The sequence below is a fragment of the Cygnus olor genome, chromosome 3 (assembly GCF_009769625.2).
Source record: "Cygnus olor isolate bCygOlo1 chromosome 3, bCygOlo1.pri.v2, whole genome shotgun sequence".
NCBI lineage: Eukaryota > Metazoa > Chordata > Aves > Anseriformes > Anatidae > Cygnus > Cygnus olor.
This window is the reverse complement of record NC_049171.1, coordinates 119,451,147-119,469,202: the sequence shown is the minus strand read 5'-3', so window position 1 is coordinate 119,469,202 and position 18,056 is coordinate 119,451,147. Positions and strand designations below refer to the sequence as shown.

At 39.9% G+C, this 18,056-nt stretch overlaps 1 protein-coding gene across 9 annotated transcripts in view; it reads left to right on the top strand.

Annotated features, from left to right (window-relative positions):
* Window positions 1-4,847, top strand: part of ACYP2 (acylphosphatase 2) — a 38,108-nt gene extending 33,261 nt beyond the window's left edge. For 6 of the 9 annotated variants that reach the window (XM_040554074.1, XM_040554078.1, XM_040554079.1 and 3 more), the window contains one exon: window positions 4,269-4,847. In XM_040554074.1, the coding sequence (XP_040410008.1) occupies window positions 4,269-4,383 (115 nt within the window). In that variant the 3' untranslated portion in view covers window positions 4,384-4,847. Of the gene's footprint in view, window positions 1-771; window positions 894-1,339; window positions 1,428-4,268 lie in introns of all 9 variants that reach the window. The other 3 variants (XR_005819037.1, XM_040554075.1, XR_005819038.1) reach the window with 2 other exon arrangements.
* Window positions 4,848-18,056: the final 13,209 nt, after the last annotated feature.

Genomic DNA, 18,056 nt, shown 5'->3' with positions numbered 1-18,056 from the left:
CTTATGAAAGATGCTGTAATATTGGTTCTGGAGAAGTCATGGTTCTTTGAAGCAAATTAAAACCATGCTGTTGAAACAAATCATCCCCAAAATGTGTTTTGGCAAAAGTTTCTCACCTTATATGTGCCTTAGCCTCAGAGCTGGGCCACAGGAGTGTCATTAGTACAAAGTGTGGTGGTCTTTTCAGGTGTGGAGACTAGGAATTTATATAATGCTGTCACTCTTCTGTGAGTGGTGAGCAGCTGTTATTCCCTAAATGATCAGACATGGACCTGAACCAGAAGCCAGGTGGTAAAAAAACACGTATCCTTAAAAAGCGGCATAGCCAAACCCTTAAACCATTTCCTCTTGGGTCAGAACTCAAGTGTAAGGGTTCATAAGACACTGCTGATAATTCATCACTTTCATTACTGCAAATTTTCTTTTTTACTTCCCCGTTGTACACCAGCAAAGAATGGCAAGGCTTCTTTCTTGTGCTGCATCCCGTCTCGTAGGGAGTGATGAGATGTGTGCTCTGCCACTTCCCACACCTGCACCTACTGCATGACTTCATTTTTCTGTACCAAAGCAGGAAAGATTTTGTTTAGAGCATGGTGCAAACAAAACTATTTCAGAAAATGTTTGGTTTTATAGTATAGATTCTGTTCTTTTAAAAAGTCTTTGGGAAATCCAAGTCAGTCTGCTGGCTGCAGTATTCAAAGTGTGGTGTTTTTTATGTCTGTGCTACTATGATCTTGTATGATGTAGGCAAAGCTCCTTAAATATTTCCAGAGAAATACCCATGGGATCAGTGCCCTGGGCGAGGGGACGCCTGATGGATGGAGCATGCCTGAGCAGGCAGCGCCCCGCTGCCCAGCCACTGGCCTCACACCGTGCCCAGGGCTGGGTGAAAGGTATGTGTGTGCTTTCACAAGCGTGTATGGCCGGGCACCCTGCAGAAACGGCCCTTCGGATGCTCTTTTCCAGCCATGCGTTGAAGGAACGCGCCTGGTTGCCTCGGTAACAAGCCCGAGTCCCGCGGCAGGGCCGGCTTGAGTAGATAACGTCCCGGTGCGCGGGGTCCGACGGGCCGGGCCGTGAGCCGAGGCGCGGGGCCGTGAGGCGGGGCGGGGCTGCCCGCGCAGCCCTTAGCCCGTCGCGGGAGGGGGGAGAGCGGGGCACAGAACCTTCCAGAAGGCAGCTGGACGGGCCCCGGCGGCGGCACGCGTCTGAGTGAGCCAGTCAGCGCTGGGCGCTCTCGAGTCGCCGTGAGGAGAAGGCCCGGCAGGGCAGGCCGTGTGGAGGTGTGTTCCTCGTCCGGTATCAGGCGGCTACAGCAGAAATGTTCCCTTTAAAATAGCTATCGAAGGGTGAGCTGCGGGCTCGGCTCCTGCCAAACGGTTGAATGGGATGTCCCCATCTGAGTTGGCCCGCCCCAGCTGGGGGAGGTGAGTTGTCCTACCCGCTCCTGAGGAGCATCGTGCAGCCACGATCAGGTAGGTGGCTGATGTACGTGGTGAGGTACAGCTCCGAATGCCACAAACTAGTTAATGTTCAGTAAGTGCTGGGTGGTCTGAAATTCATGGCGTGTGCGAGAGAACTAAGGCTGAGTGAAGTAGTAGGGGGCACAGAACGTTCTGTTTATTCGGGCCTACGGATACCAATGAAATTTAAAACAATTCCAAAGATATTTATCAGAGATGCTGGAGATAATATTTTCTCATTTGTAGATAAATGAGAAATTAACTACAGTAACTGTGTACTAATTGTAGCAGATATGGGTTTCTTGCTTTGTCAGCTGGTACAAAAAAGTGCTTTATAGCGTTAAGTGTATGGTCTGTCTTGTGCAAATATGAGGAAAGATGGATGAAGAACTGAGCCCCTACAGCCATGTAAATCTCAGGTAGGGAGCAGCTCTGTGGCTTTCTTCCCTACTTCCTGCATGAACTAAAGTTACATAAATGTGTCCTAAAAAATTTTAGTGGAGATAAAACAATTCATCTGGACTCTTACTGGTCTCACTTTAGTCTTCTCCATGTGAGACTGTGGAGCTGACAATAAAGCTTGCTCTGCATGGAGTTTGTAGTGTTACTTTCTACATGCAGTGGAACTTAAGAATTGGGAGCAGCCAGGCACTCAGTTGACCTTAAGAACAGTTGTGAAGGCTGGGCAAGGAAGATATTTCTGATTTTTGTCCAGGACAAGCTCACCTTAAAATGAGAAGGGGAGTGGCCATGGGGATTATGTTTTCCTGTGGGTGTTTCACTAGCCTTCTAAAAATGGTGTACACAGATTTTTGCTTCAAGTAATTCAGCATTTCAGATGTTTTTCTTTCTGATTTTAGGCCATCCAGCTATATTAGATTCTTATGCTGAATAGGGCCCCTTTCCAATTTCTCATGAGGGAATTTTGCGTCAGTTACTAGGCTTTTTTCCTTCTGTTGAGATACCTGGTCACCTTAGGACTCAAGCACCAAGTGCTATTCTCCTGGTTCACTCATGTATGTCTGTTCCCATGTTACACTCCTTACTGCAAAATTTCGTCTCAAATACACAAGAGGGAATGTTCACAACATGAAGCAAAGAATGCAAGGTGTGAAGATGCATAAACATCTGACAGATGTTTCTTAATTTGAATTACTGGCATCATTTATAGACTAAATTAAAGGTTGTCACAGGAAATTCATTTTGAATGTGAGAAGTCCGTTTGTGGCTTGTGTCTTCCAGGGAGTCTTTACATATAGAGCCTCCTTTTTAGTGGTCAAATGGGAAGTGGGCTTAAAAGAGCTTTTTGTCTCTGCCAGGCTGTAATCCTTTGTGCTTACTGCTAGGGTTGTGTTTCAAGGTACGTGAATGCTAAGAAATACCTGCATTAAGTGTTAAGAGTGCGTATTTCTTCATAATCAAGAACCTGTGCACAGGGTTTAAAGAATGAGATTAGTTGTGTAGGTGTTCAGTATAGGCTTGGTGCCATCCGTGCTAGTTCTAATAATAATAAACCACTTGTTCCTTGTAGTCAGCTAAGATATCTCAGGTCTTTTATACAGTTTTTGACAATGCAACAAAAAAACATTATTGTCAAATGCAGGGTCTTGAACAAGATACGTTTTGATCTCTGTATTTTTATTTATTGGCTTAAGACAAGCAGCTTGAGTGCACAGTTCTCATAAAGATGCCTAAGTGCAAGAAGACTGCATTTTATAATCTTCCGTGCGATTTTGCAAGGGATGAATTAACTTTAAAACAACTTCAATGCTCTTCAAATGAGAATTTAAATGAATAATAGTAATATTTTAATTGCAGTTACATGCCTACAACAATTTATGTATCACTGAAGTTATAAAAAGTATTGTGTGGAAATACACTTAAGTTTTATACGCTAGAGTACTCTTTCTTCTCAGTTTTCAATATGACAGAAAATCCTCAAAGTGTGTTTTCATAAAGAAGCCTGTAAAGAAGCAGATGTCTGCAAATCAGTTGTTAGTGCACCTCCTGTTATCACCAGTGGCTTATTACTAATGTGCAGAAGCTCAAATTGCTGCAGGATAGGAAGATGGCTGGTATTTAGTTAGGAGCAGCCATCATACTGTCAGCTCCTGGACTATTACCTCCTTGGAACTTGTGTTCAATACAGATTTTTTAGTGTGCTGTGGAAGAAAATAGCAAGTGCCAAATTAATTTAATTGGATCATAATGCAAATGCATGCAAAACTCACTGAATTTTTTACAGGTGTTCTTTTTTTCCCCCCACGTTTCTTAATTCTATGGTATCTTTCATAATTTAATACTGCTTTTTGTACTGTAATTTTGGTTTGCTTGCTTTATCCTTTTGCTGGGTTTGAAAGCGTCATTTTTATTTCAATTTGTTTCTTGTTTTTGTCAGAACAGGATAAACTGTTTGCTTGAGTTTTTTCTTGGTACTTTTTAAATTATGGACGGCTTTTAGGTCCTTGCTACAAGTATAATATTCAATCTACAAAGCTGATATGCCTATTTTAAAGCTATTAATATGTGCTTAAAAGGGGACATTACATAAAAGTTTACCAGACAGAAAAAGGCTACAACAGACTTATTTAATGTTCTATAATATGTTTTGAAATGTTGACACTTAAATGCAAAATGAACTTAAATTAAAGGAGACTGGGAGGGGAAACAAGGTAACTAAACGTTTGGCATAGTTTCCTTATTAAAAGACTGTACTTACAGCTCTTAAAAGGGGAAGCATGATAGGAGAATAAACACCACATGTACAGTTGATTGCATGCTAACCCTCTCTTATTTTTCTTGCAGGAAATCCTGGCTGACTAAAGTTGGAAGCCCAAGTTCTCGTATAGACAGAACAAATTTTTCTAACGAAAAGGAGATTTCCAAGCTTGACTTCTCAGGATTTAGCACTAGATACTAATAGAAGAAAACATCACTAAGCACAAAACTGATGTTTCTGCTGCATATTTTCTGTGCATCCATAAAATGTCACGAGCACTTGGATGCTTTCTGTACTTGAAATAGATGATTGCCGTTCACATGAAGTAAGAATTCTTAGTTGCTCTATTAGGTGTTTCACAACATGATTGTCAATGCTTAATATATAAAGTGTCAATATCTAATTTATTGCATCTTGAAATCTATAAAAGTCGCTAAAAGTATCATTGATTGTTTCTGTACAGAGATACTTCTTATTCCAACCATATGAAACCTAATCTTTACACTGTAAAGGATATATAAATGATCACTATGTTCTACGGTTCATAACCTCTCCAGAAATGCATAGCTTACAGAACTGGAACTCTTAGAGAGGTATTCTAACATCTCTGTATTACAGATCATATTACTTGTGATAATTTAAAATAAATGTGCATTGCTTCAGACAAAAATTGTTAACTGCCTGTGGTTTAAAATACTCTAAGGTGATGCAGGTACTTTTTGGAACAAGATGATGAAACGAATTGCCTCTCAACCTCTTCCTTGTCTGCCTAAAGCATAAATCTCTACTGATGAAAAAGGATATTCCATTCTTTTTGCTGTATGATTTTATCAAAATTAACTGAAGATTTCAGTTATTGTCCTTACTGGATGAGTATTTGCTCATCCAGTGAGTTGAATTGGGTACAGTAGTGTACACCCCCAGAAATCATACCAAGTACACAAATGGTCTTGAGCAAATTGAACCATGTGCTTGCAATAAATACTGGATAAGTCTCTGCAATATTGGGGTCTAACTCATGTAGTAATTTTTTCAATGTTATCAAGGAGTCTGTTAGGGTTGGAACTGACTTACACCTTCAATTCTAAAGTACTTCTGTGTCGGGATTAGTCAATGTAGGAGGACTTCTATAAAATCTCCAGTATACCCAAGCAGGCTCCTGTGTGATCTGGCAGTACTGTTCACCAGGTGGTGCGAACATGCGGCGACGGCGGCTCAAGCTGTAAGTCCCTGTGAGAAGTATATGGGACCCGAAGCTCAGTCACTGCTTACCTGGCCTTGGGTGGGTGCTGAGCAGGGGCCCAGCTCCCTGCTCTTCTCTGTGGCTCTGTCCTCAAAAGTAACCTTGCAAAGGGCACCTAAAACTAGATTTCTGCTGGCTGTTCTGCACCTCTTCAACGGGTGGATAGTGTCAGTTTAGACAACATCCTCAAACGTGCAATTTTTATTTTTTAATTCAGAAAAGGATGTTTTGTAACGTAAGCATTGTACCCTTGCATATGTGCAGAGCAAAATGTGCAGTAGAAAGTATATTTCTAATGACTACTAGATTTATTTTCACTGGTCCTTTGTGTATAAAGCAGTAAAGACTTCTTTCTAGAATTTGCAGAAGTTACTTGTAAATTGTTCTAGTTCAAACTGCATTTGACTTCTGTAATTATACGGAGGCATCCTTTGTTAAATTCATTGTGAATAACCCTTGCTCCACTCAAATGGTAAATGGCAAAGTTCAAGTGTAGTAGTAGCTCAATAGAGGTTGCATCCTCTCTGAGAACTGTATCCTGTCAAACACAGTTCACGTTTTCCTTGAAGCTACCTGGCATAAAATACACCCTCAAAGGCTTTTCCAGCCAAGTTGTTTTGCTCATGTTGTGAGAAACAATGACAGAGGAAGGCGGAAAATAAATGGGACGCTAGATAGACGGGAAGAAGAGACAAAGATGGAATTGTTCTGATGTGTTTGCATGGGTAGAGCTGCATGATAACAAGGGCTCAGTAACTGCACCCTTACTCCACTAGAAACGCGAGGCTTGGGAATGGGTATCCAGCCATTTTAAAAAAAAGGCTTAACTTTTTGGGGAATACAATCTGCTGGTTATAAACCTTCAAAAAGTTAAAAGATGAAAAATCTATGTAAATGTTTCACATAGAAAACCAAAACCAATATTTAAAGTGATAACAAGCACTGTACTGAAGATTTTGAGTGCCTTTTTCAACCAAAGGAAGTCAGAAGTTACTACTAATAATATGGTATTTAAGTAAATACAATTCCTGTGATCTGCAGTTCTGGGCACCACAGTACAAAAAGGATGTAAAACTGTTGGAGAGTGCCCAGAGGAGGGCTACGAAGATGGTGAAGGGACTAGAAGGGAAGATGTATGAGGAGCAGCTGAGGTCACTTGGCCTGTTCAGGCTGGAAAAGAGGAGGCTGAGGGGAGAGACCTCATTGTCGTCTACAGCTTCCTCATGAGGGGGAGCGGAGGGGCAGGTGCCGGTCTATTCTCCTTAGTCACCAGTGATAGGACCTGTGGGAATAGTGTCAAGCTGAGGCAGGGGAGGTTTAGGCTACACATCAGGAAGAGGTTCTTCACCAAGAGAGTGGTCGCACGCTGGAACAGGCTCCCCAGGGAAGTAGTTGCTGCACCAAGCCTGTTGGAGTTTAAGAAGCGTTTGGACTGTGCACTTAGTCACATGGTCTAAAAGTTTGGGTAGACCTGTGTGGTGCCAGGAGTTGGACTGAATGACCCTTATGGGTCCCTTCCAACTTGGGATATTCTATGATACTATGATTTCTATGATCTGTGGCCTGTTTGCTGGAGGCTAGATCTTCTGTTGAGTCTTAGTGGCACAACAGGTTTTGTGTGTGGTAACACTCAGCCTCTGCTTACATGCTGGATTTGAGTCTATCAGGTGAAAAGAAGGTTGATTCTGGAATACATCTGTAACCTTCCTCTGTGAGTTGGCAATACTGCTGTTTTCAACGTAAGTTTTTCTCTTGTTTAGTGATATGACAACAGGCAAAAAATACATGCCAATGTCTTAGTGAGTTTAGCTTTGAGCATTTTTGCCAATATTTAAAACTAAAATGCATGCAGCCATGCACTTCCTCCTTCTAGCTGAAGGCAAAGGACCAAAATGGTGATGAGTAGCAACATACAACATGGGGCTTGAGCATGTCCATGTGAACTTGGGGTTTAGCCTGTTACCAAGGTGGGGTCTAAGACTTGAATTGGAATGTCACTGGCATCCTGATGCATGGCTTCAGAGAAATGCCTTTACCTAAGATTTTAGTTGTTTGTTGTTGTTGTTTTTTTTTTTTTTTAAGTTGCATTGAAATCAAGCTTGAAGGCATCATCTCTGTTCCTAACTGATGTCACATAGCTATGTTTTATTCATTCAGACCCCTGCAGTACAGTTAGGATCCTGTATTTGTCTAGGTGTGTAGTCAGCTTGAACTAACTCGTTTAACTCCCAGGGAAATGTTCCATTTGCACAAAGTGGCACCTGCCTTACTTGTGGGTAAATACAACCATGTAGGACATCTGTCCAGGTGGTCATTGGCAACAAGCAAATCCTGTACTTCTGTGGAAATATGTTGCACGCAAAATGGAGGCTTGTGCTGACTGCAAGAAAGGATAGATTGAAGCTTCTAAGTAGTTCACATAAGATGGTGTTGTCAAACACGTTGAAAAGAAGTAGTGTACAGGACTGAGTGTGTCATTGTTGATATCCTGAAAAGGCTATTATAAAAGAACAGACACCAGTCTGTTTTTTATATCTTGGATGAATTTTTCCAAGATAGATATTTGAAGACTGTTCAAAGTAACTTCTGTTCGCTGTCTGAAAAGTCTTTCAGATTGAGGCAGGATGCAGTCCTGCAGTGTGAGCAGGTCAGGAAGGCTTGACAGTGAACCTGTGGCACAGCAGCACTTAGTGGTAACTTAGGTCTCTTGGCTTACTGGGGAGGATAGCAAGGCTGGCATATGTCCTAGTGAATTTAGAGGTTCTGAAGTTGGAAAAGCAGCTTGTCTGAGGAATTACACGAGTCTGGGCACCTTCATGTTTAGGTAGTGTTGGGCCATTTGTAGGATTTGGTTGCTAGGAAGCATTTTTCCATGGTGTAAGTCACGTGTTGCTGTGTTACTGCACCTAATGAAATGTCATGTATTGCATGTATAGCTGCATGCATTAATCTTATTTATTTAATCCACAGATTCTGTTAAAGTATCGTGAGTCCAAAATATCCAGCTTGTGGAAACAAAACATATGCAGAACGTCAGAGCAGTATATCTAAATTTAATGAAAACATCAGTGATTTTGAGGAGCCAATGAATTCCAACGGTAAGACGGAAAGGGAAGAACAGTTAGCTAACTAGACACGAAAACTAAGTTGACACCTTTTTCCTTTTCTACTGCATACTAATATCAGTCAGGTATAACTGTAGATATCCTTTATTTTTTATTTAGAATTATTTATTTTAATGCAACGCAGAAAGAACAAGCGATACATAGTCCAGGTCCATTCTTGCTGTACGTGGAAATAGTTTTTTTAAAGCCTGGTTATGTCTGAAAAAGAACTGAACAAATTTCACATTAGTCTCTGAATGTAAGTTATGCATCAGTTCTTTGAATTTGCTCTTTTGTTTACATGATATGTTCCTGTGTTGTCCTAAATCTCATGGAGAGGGTATTTTAGAGTACAAACAGATTCTGGATTACAAAGACTGTAGTGGGTATATGTGCACACACATGACTTTGCAGTAATTAATATGTACTTCTAAGTATGGTTCAGAGGCAGGAGAGATGATCTTCTGTATGTAATTTAGAGAATTTATGAAGTGCTCGGATTTAATGACCTTAAGGGTTGTATAAGCAACTATAGGTCTGTTAGGGGCAGAGTTCTTGAAAGTATTCTTTGAACCTCCTCCCCTATGTCTGAATAGAAGTTCATCCTTAGCAGGAGCAGAGAAGTTGGTGGTGTGTAGTGTTCCTGAGAATTGCATCTATTGAAAACTTCACTCTTCATGACGGTTGGAAGCTGAACTTTGAGGAGTTTAAAACTGCCCGTTTACCACGGAAGTCAGTTCTATCCAATACCTGTGGGCACTGATGGGAAATTGTCCCTAAAGTAAATTAGAGAACAAAGGTATGTACCGTTTCACCTTGCATTAGTTATTATCGAAATAATGTCTGAAGCTTCTGAATAACGAGCAACCAGAAGTCCAGTCATTGTCCACGTGATCAAGAGATTCCATGCACATTTGACAATTAGGTAAAAGTTAAGTTAGTTAGCATTTAATGGGTCTTCATTCTTCTGCCTTAAAAGGACCAAGACTTCTGAAAGTCTTTTCCCTCTATTTTCAAGCTATTTGGGAATTCTGAACAATGTTTAATTTCTTGAAAGAAAACTTTGTGCCAGATTCTATTCTTCCATAATTTAAGAAAGCTTGCATCATTAAACTGTAGGACTGGCAATGTTAACTAAAATAGGAGCTTAACTCCTAAATGTATGTTTGAGGTGTAAAAAGGGCTTGGTGCAGGAAAGAAATGGTATGTTATCTCAGGAGAGGTAGTGAAAATACTAAACAGTCATGTTTGTTGCTGTCATTGTACAAGTGTATTGTGCTTACAATATGAGGTAATGTTTATATTGGATTAAAGAGTAAATATTAAAACCTTCACTAAGCAGTGAACAGGAAATGAGAATTCTGCCACATCAGAAATGATATAATCTTGTGTCATACTATTTACCCTCAACCCTTACAGTGCTTTAATGTGGATATTCCACTATAACTACTCATTCTTGAATCTTAATACAGAGAAAAGCATGGTGGCATTTACTACCATACTTTCTCCTATGTGACACCAATCTGTCACTTTTAATTTTCCTGATGGTCTCTGGGGTTGCCTTTCTTGGCTTTCTTTATTCTTAGAAAACTGTATGCATGTTTGCTGCTGGAATCCTCTTACTAGACAGAATGAACGGGATTAGTCAAGAGAGCTTACTGATTAATGCGTAGCTACCTACTACCACCCACTGAAAAGTATTCTAATTTGAAGGAAACATTGTGTAGTGAAAGATAATGGGGGGGAGAAATGGTGTGCACTGTGTTTTTTTAGTCTGTCTTTACAGTGGCAGTTACATAAATTAGAATTTCTGTAGCGTTGATCACTCTTCAAGGCTCCTCAGTGTATAAGTACTAGAATTAAAGTCAAATTATTTCCGCATCAAAAACAAAATACACCACAGAGACTTGAAATAACTGTGCTTGCCCCAGTTCATTCGATATTAATGTTAATGCATATAATAAGAAATACTGAAACAGAAGATCAAAGGAGGAACAAGCTCACTTTTAGCTGAATAAATGGATTAGGAGTTTTTTCTAGTCAAAATTCAGGGGTGGTTTAACAAATTGTGAGCATAGTAGCTTCCACAATTAGGTAATCTTACTATAATTAATTTATATAAATACAAGTATAAAATATAATGTCTGATGAATCAGTTCATAGATCAGTTGTGAAATGTAATCTCCTTTATATCGGAAGGTAACAGCATTAAGAATTACACTCCACAGTGTTAATGGAAGAGTATGAGAAACTTGGATGGTGTCAGATCATCAGTGTCAGTTTGAAAAGGCACCGTGGGTCCCTTTGTGGCTGTGCACAGCAAATAGTTTCTAGGCTTTTACTAAAACGCATGATTCCTCAGTTTTGCAAGTAGGGAAGTCACGTAACGCTTTCTCCTGCATTTGATAAAAGAAGAGTTGTTCCTAAAACATGGATAATAGGGCAATACCACGCTTCTTGAAGATGTGGCTCACAGTAGAAACTGATGTGCACAAGTAGGTAGGGAATGACAAATTTGTTTGGCAGTTTTAAAGGCTGGAAGATGTGTTTTTGATCCACATGCATCTAATTAGCTTAAAGAAGTAAGTTTTGTCTGTTGCAACCATGCATTGGTATCCTTGGGCTGGCTGATATTTGAGGAAAAATACCAAATGTGCCGTTCCAGTCTTCCTGAGACCAATTGTTTTCCAGATCTGATATGCATAATACACTAAAACCAGGCTGAATTAGAGGCATGCCTGGAATCCCTAGGGTTTCTTTATTAGCTGAAAGGTAACCTGGCATTCACTTGTATTTGGCAGGGAGATGATAAAATAAACAATGGAGAGACACAAATTCTGTCCTCGGGGCACTAGCTTATGTTCCGTTGGAATGCTGCCATGGACTTCAGTGGGAGCGGTAATTGGTCATGTGACTGGAGGAGTGCTATCAAGCAAGGAAATGCATTGTTAATGGGACAGTTTGAGAAGTGGTAGATAAGATACACTAAGTTGCTTTCTTAATGCAGGCTCTCTTTTTCCTGCTTCAAGAAATTATCACTGTGGCTTCAGAAACATTTTAAAGCCTGAACTTTCTTGCATGAAGTTGACCATTTGAAAACTTGTCAGATACTGTCCTATCCCAACTAAACAAGCAATTACTAATTTCTGTTTACAAAGTTGTTCCCTGAAGAGTGGCAGCAGAGATAAGCGGACACGTACAATCTGGAGAAGCATTAATAAGAATAAAAAAGCAATACAATTCAGCTGAGAGAGACCTAGGGATGGTAAATAAGACACAAAGGGTGCTGGAACTGGACCTTTAAAATAGCTCAACATGCAGAAATATACCTGAAGATGTTTGAAGCTGCAGGCAGTGGTGTCACTGGAAATGAGTTCTGGGTGAGCATGTTTATGCTTTTCTGTTTAGAAAAGGCCTGGCTGGGAAAGAGGGTCTTAGCAGATGGGGTTCTATCTTGGAGGAGTTGTTGAGCTTGGGAAGGCATTTAGGAGATGCTTAGAGAAGAGGTCAAAATGGCATCTCACCTGTTTGATGGCAGCCTCTTTGTGGTCTGGACAGATCGCAGATGGAGACATTTAAGACTTAATGTAACTCTTGCACAATTGGTGATGTTTATTTTTCTCTGGCTTAGACACAACAAGCCTCAAACTTTGTATGGCACATACTGCTGAACTGTACAACTTGTGTACTGCTGAGCAGCTTAGTTCAGTTGGTGGGAGAAATCTTAGTACCAGATAGGAAAATCTGTATGGACTGCAATGTGCATCTCTAGATAAGGGAGGGGCTATAATAGGAGTATCTTGTGCCAGAGATGTCCATGTCTGCAGTCAGGAAATAGGCAGACAAAATATTTGCAGATCACGTTAAAACCAATTAATGACCTGCTATATAACTCAAAAAAAAACTGGTTCAGTTATTTAAGTTTGCTGACACTTTGAAAACAAAATGATGACTAAATAGTAATGTGTACTGCAAAGAATGAGTGATACACCAAGATGAATGGGATTTAGGGACTGTTTATCACAGTTAAGCCATAGCCTGAATACTGTAATGCTGATTACTTAAATTCATTGTGCAGACAGTATAATCTAGCAGTCAGTAATGTGCCTGTGAGAAGGAAGAAACTGTTTCTATAACTTCAAACTGAATTGTAGGCACAGAATGATTGAGGTTATGCTTTCTCTAATTCCCTAGATGTGATACATTTGTAACAGCACTTTTGTCTGAAGCAAAGTCTGTTAAGACTACTGAATCCTTACAGTGTACTATTTAAAGTGTTCAGAAGAACTGTGAAATTCACCACTAGTGGTGGACTCATTTTCTACTTTCAGTAACGCGACATTTAATCTGGTCTGAAGTTAACGTTTCTTAAACCAAAAATGAGATTTTGATTGCTCTAGATTCTTAGCTCTTCAAGAGACTTTGGTTTGCTGGATCCACATGAACATGCAATGCTTTCTTTATGTGGTAAATGCCCATCCAAAGCTTTTCTGCCTGGTACAGTCAGATGAGTGAGAGTACTTAGTGCCTGTCAACCGACAGCAGTGGAACTGCTTATCAAAGGAAGTATTTGCCAGATACATGTGGAAACTAAGGCACAGAAAGGTTAAAAGATTTTGTCTTAGTCATTTCAGCTGCAAAAGGGATCTTTACACTTTTGCCACTTTCAGACTTCCGAATTGTGAAGCTCACTGAGAACCACGGTACAGGTTAGGAATAGAGCACAGTACGCTTGAACTTGAGCAAACCACTGTGTATTTTTAGTTAATGGATATAGGAATAGTCGCTGTGTATGTGTAAGACATGTTGGCGCTGTCATCTTTATTTAAATAGCCATGGGATGCATAAGTTCACTTCTAGCTTCTACTTAGGTGTCTTGTGGAACATCTGGGGAATAAGCAGTAGTTCACATTTATGGTGTTAATACTCATCTGGGGTCATGTGAGGAGAGCATAACAGCTCTGCACACAATCATATGTAGAAATCATTGTGTATTAGTTATTCTTGGAGGGCAAACATTGCACTTCCGAGCTGCATTCTTTAGTGGAAGTTCTGTCTGATTTGGGGGAAAATCAGCCTTAACCAGATGGAAAAGGTAAGAAAGTCACCCTCAACTTCTGATTTTTTTGGCTTAGTCAAGATGCTTTAAAACACATTCTGAATGAACTTAATTGTCTTGGAAATAATGAGAAGGCAGATCTGCTTATGAGAAATGCTTATGGGTTTCCAGCCAAACAAAAAGGGCAGATCGTAATGGGTAAGGCCTACAGTGCTCATTTTGCTTCTTTCATTATCTTATGCTGAAGTAAGTCAGTAAAGTGTTTTGTATACATATGCGGGGTGGGTGGCAGCAATTGCTTTAACGTTGCAGGCAGTCAGTTCCCAGTGTTCAGTGGTATCAATTTTATTGTCTGATGCACGGGCTAGTTAATCGCATTAGTATTGCATCCTCAAAAATAGCATTGAGTTAGAGAACAAGAATAATTCTGCTGTCACACACCTATTGAACCCTTTTAATCTCAGTGGTGCAAAATTTCACCTTTTGTTTATAGATGTACTTTCCGTCTTGTCTGCCTCAACCTGTTCCCTCTGAATCACATATATACCATCCTCTTCACCATCTTAGCAAGAATGGGAAGGCATAAAATGCAGTAGTAAATGAGCTTCCTATCTGGCAACAATGCTGACCAGCATCTGCTTATGTCCAAGTAGTGCTCTTCGTTCACTGGCTTTAAAAAAAAAAGACTTCTTAGATAGCATTTATCAAGCATTCACATGTGCATAGGGAATGGAATCACATGGAAAAGCAATGAGTTTTCCTTTTTGCTTTTTTCTAAAAGCCATAACCATGACTGACTTGTATTGTTTAAAACCTGTATGTTGGGAGATAGCCACTAAAAGCTGTAGAGGATACGACATAGATGTGATAATGAACATGATTTGATATGCTCAATACATTGTTTTGCTTTGTAGCAAGCCTGGAGGATAATGTTTGTGGTGAAAGTGGTGAAAAGGAGATCGGAGAACCCAGGCCACGCTGCTACAAAAATGCTACCAAACTGCAGCATTTAAAGAACCTTAGCAATAATGTACTGTCTTTTGCTGCAGTCACTACAAAGTGGAAGAAGAAAAAATGAATTGGTTTCTCTGTTGCTACAGTGGTATGGGAGGCGTTAACTTCGGGAAAGGAGGAGGCAGACTTAACCTTAAATGTCCCTATTTACTGAAATAGCAAAACAGCAAGATGTCAGCTGTACGTTATTTAGCACCAAAATAAAACTTCTGCTTCTGATGAGAAGTGAGGGGAAATATCCTCAGAATTAAAAAGAAAAACAAAAAACAAAAACAAAAAAAAAAAAAAAAAAAAAACCCAACAACTTTAATTCAGGCAGTAACAAGAACCACAGATCAAAGACCTGTAGTTACAAGGAAAAAAACTTGAAATCTATTTTTGGTAACCTGGAACAAATGCTAAAATGATGTTATTGAAAAAGTTAAATCCTCCCTGCTATCTATTAGAAAAATAGGCAGGGAGATCTTTGAAACTTCTTTACTGATGCTACCACCCATAGCATAAGTGCATCTTTTCTTCTTTAGTACATGTAATACTTCCTCCTCAGTGGACATGGGTTATTTATTTGTTTCTGTATATCATCCCAGTGGTGTTACAGACAATGCTGGTCTCAGTGAGAGAAATCCTACCAAGTTTTTGCTTCATGCTTCCCTCCACTAAATTATTTTTCTATCTTTTTTTCATGTTTTGAACATGTGAGCTGTGATCCATCTGTTAGAAATGTGTATTCTTAGTCCAGGATGGAGTTGAAATTTCTGTTTCTTAGTTACCATTTTCCTTCATCCAAGATCTATATATTTGAACATACGATACTAAGACAACCTGCAATTTCAAGTAGAGAAACTCAAAAAATTGGAACATTTTAAACACATCTTAAACAGCTCCAGGAGTCCTTTGAAGTATGCTGCTGAACCATGGCTCAACAGTATGTTACAACTTTATTGACATTTATTTCAGTGGATCTATTCCTGCTGTAGGTCATCCCTGATACATCTTCTGGATGTTCTGTACACCAAGTATACTTTATTCATTATAACTGTACAATATATGGGAGACTGATTCTCTCGCTTTACTACATTATTGTTTAAGGCTGTTTAATTCAGTGCCAAAGCTGGATACAGAAGAAGGTTTTTTTTTGCAGTTCTTGTTTGATCTATGTCCCTTAGAGTCAGTTATTCCAATGAAACATTGCAGCTGGTCATGGTTTGGTCCTTTACCCATCTTACTGCTGTGACCCAGCAAAGAGTTTGTTGATATGTCATGCAGTACCTTCAGGCCCAATTCCCTCTGATTTTCATCCCACTTAAAGGAAAGTCAAGAGCCAGTGTTCCTTTTTCTCTGCCTTACCTCTTGGCTCTGGTAACTGAACTGTAATTCATGCATTTATAAGGCATGAATGTTTACTGCGTTTCCTCAAAGTATTTCTTCTAAGCATACAGTCTTACCTCCTGGGTACAGACTTCTCCCTTCTGATTCCCTGTTCTTTTGTCCTTATAAAACCATTAAAACCTTAGCAAACCATTCCTATTTTGTTGTGTAGATCTAGCCTCCATCTACAGAAAGCCTCACCATAAAGGAAGTATATGTGTGCCTGCCTGTGTTTTGTAGCAAGGTCCACCAAAACATTACTCCACACTGTGGGTTTGTCTGGCATGGTGCAGCTCCTCTCCACCTGCAAGGCATAGCTGGGTTGAAATACTGCAGAAGAGCCCCAGCTTAGCGATGTGCGAGTCTAACAGATACACGAATGACTACCAGGTCATGTTGGTACACACTGGTAGGCCAATACAAAGGGACAGATTACACAGTTAAAGATGTAATAAGAGAAAGAATAGGAATGTCTAATGTATTATGGGTGGATCTGTGTAATAGATTAAAAAAAAATCCTTCCAAATCACACTGGTAACACTGATTTACGAGATTAGAGAGATCTGTGAATATCAGACTGTTTATTACTACTTTTCCTAATACCTGAAGTAACTTCAGTATACAGTATAAGGATTGCATATATTCTTCTACAGTGAGCTGCTCCCAGTTTCGCAGTCCTTTGTTTCTTTAGATTAGAGTTCTCACATCCTAATGGCTAATTCCAAGGCATTCAGTTCTCAACAGTGTGGTTTTTTTTAGTTCCATTGAATCTGAGGTCAGCTAGAGGTTTATAGTCTGCTAACTCCCAGAAGGTTTTGTAGCTGTCCTATTTCTCTTTGGGATTTGGTTTTCCATTTCATTTCAGGCTTTCACCACTTAGACGGCTCCATGTACAATGCTAATCCAGGAACAGCAATATATTTTTTCACCCTCCTTGTCCTCAAGCTATTCTATTTTAGCTGATAGTGATCACTAATAGCTTAGGCTCCTGCTTGTGCTGTACTTAGCCTCTATCAGAAGTCCTGCCTCAATAGCTACACTCCATTGGATATTTGGGGGTGATACTCCCTGACAGCATAACACCACTGGGGTTTGGATTAGCTACGCATGCAGAAAAGAGAAAGTGCCTGTATAGCCTAATAAAATAAACATACAAGTTGAAAAATACAAGCTAGAGGCAGAGCTAGGACTGAGCTCACAAATACACTCTTTGACTTCAAAATTTTTCCCTGCACAGGTGTATTTCATATAGGCTGTTTTCACATAATTTGTAAAGTAAGAAGGGCAGAAGAGCTTTGAGTCAGCATATCTGATCCTCCTCATTCAGGGTATGGTGCATGCTGTGTTCTTTGCAGGTGGAGGCTTTGGAGAACACAAAATAGGGGCAAATTGTAATGACCAGGTTACAAATGTTTTGAATAATCAGTTAATAAGGAAAATGCTGGCAGGCATCACCATGGTCTCAACTGTAGCTGTAAAAAGAAAAAAGTAGCTCTGGACTGGTCTATTCTGCAAGGGTGACTCAAGCGTATTTTGTTTTGCTATAAATGAGAGGCAGGCTTTACAGCCAGGTGGAAGTAGTGAAGCTGTCACTTATTAATTAAAACTAGTTTCTGTCTATCTGAATGCTTTTCTGTAAAGCTTGTGACTTTTTCTGTAGCCATTTAGTGGGATTTCATCTACAGAAATTGCTCTTCTCTTTCATTATGAAGAAAACTTAATTTAAAAAAAGAAAAAGTCATGGATGCACAGGGTTAGGGAAATTCAATCTACAAGTTGACCAATCAGTTTAAGGTCAGAGTCAAGTTAGTTTAATCCAAGACAATAAAATTACATGAACCAATCTAATTTCTTCTTTGTCCTGCTTTAAGGTGAACAGATACAGTGTCATTAGGGTCCTGAAACATAGTTATCCCTCCCTAAGCACCTCCAGCTCCTTCTCTGAAGCCCCTGCTAAATCTGTCTCTGAGCATATCCTACAGCCTTTTGCAAGGCGGCTGGCTTACCAACAAAGTGGAAGCCTAGTGTCCCACCTCATTATCATTCTGTCTTTTCTTCAGGAAACCAGAATGACTAAATCCCTTCA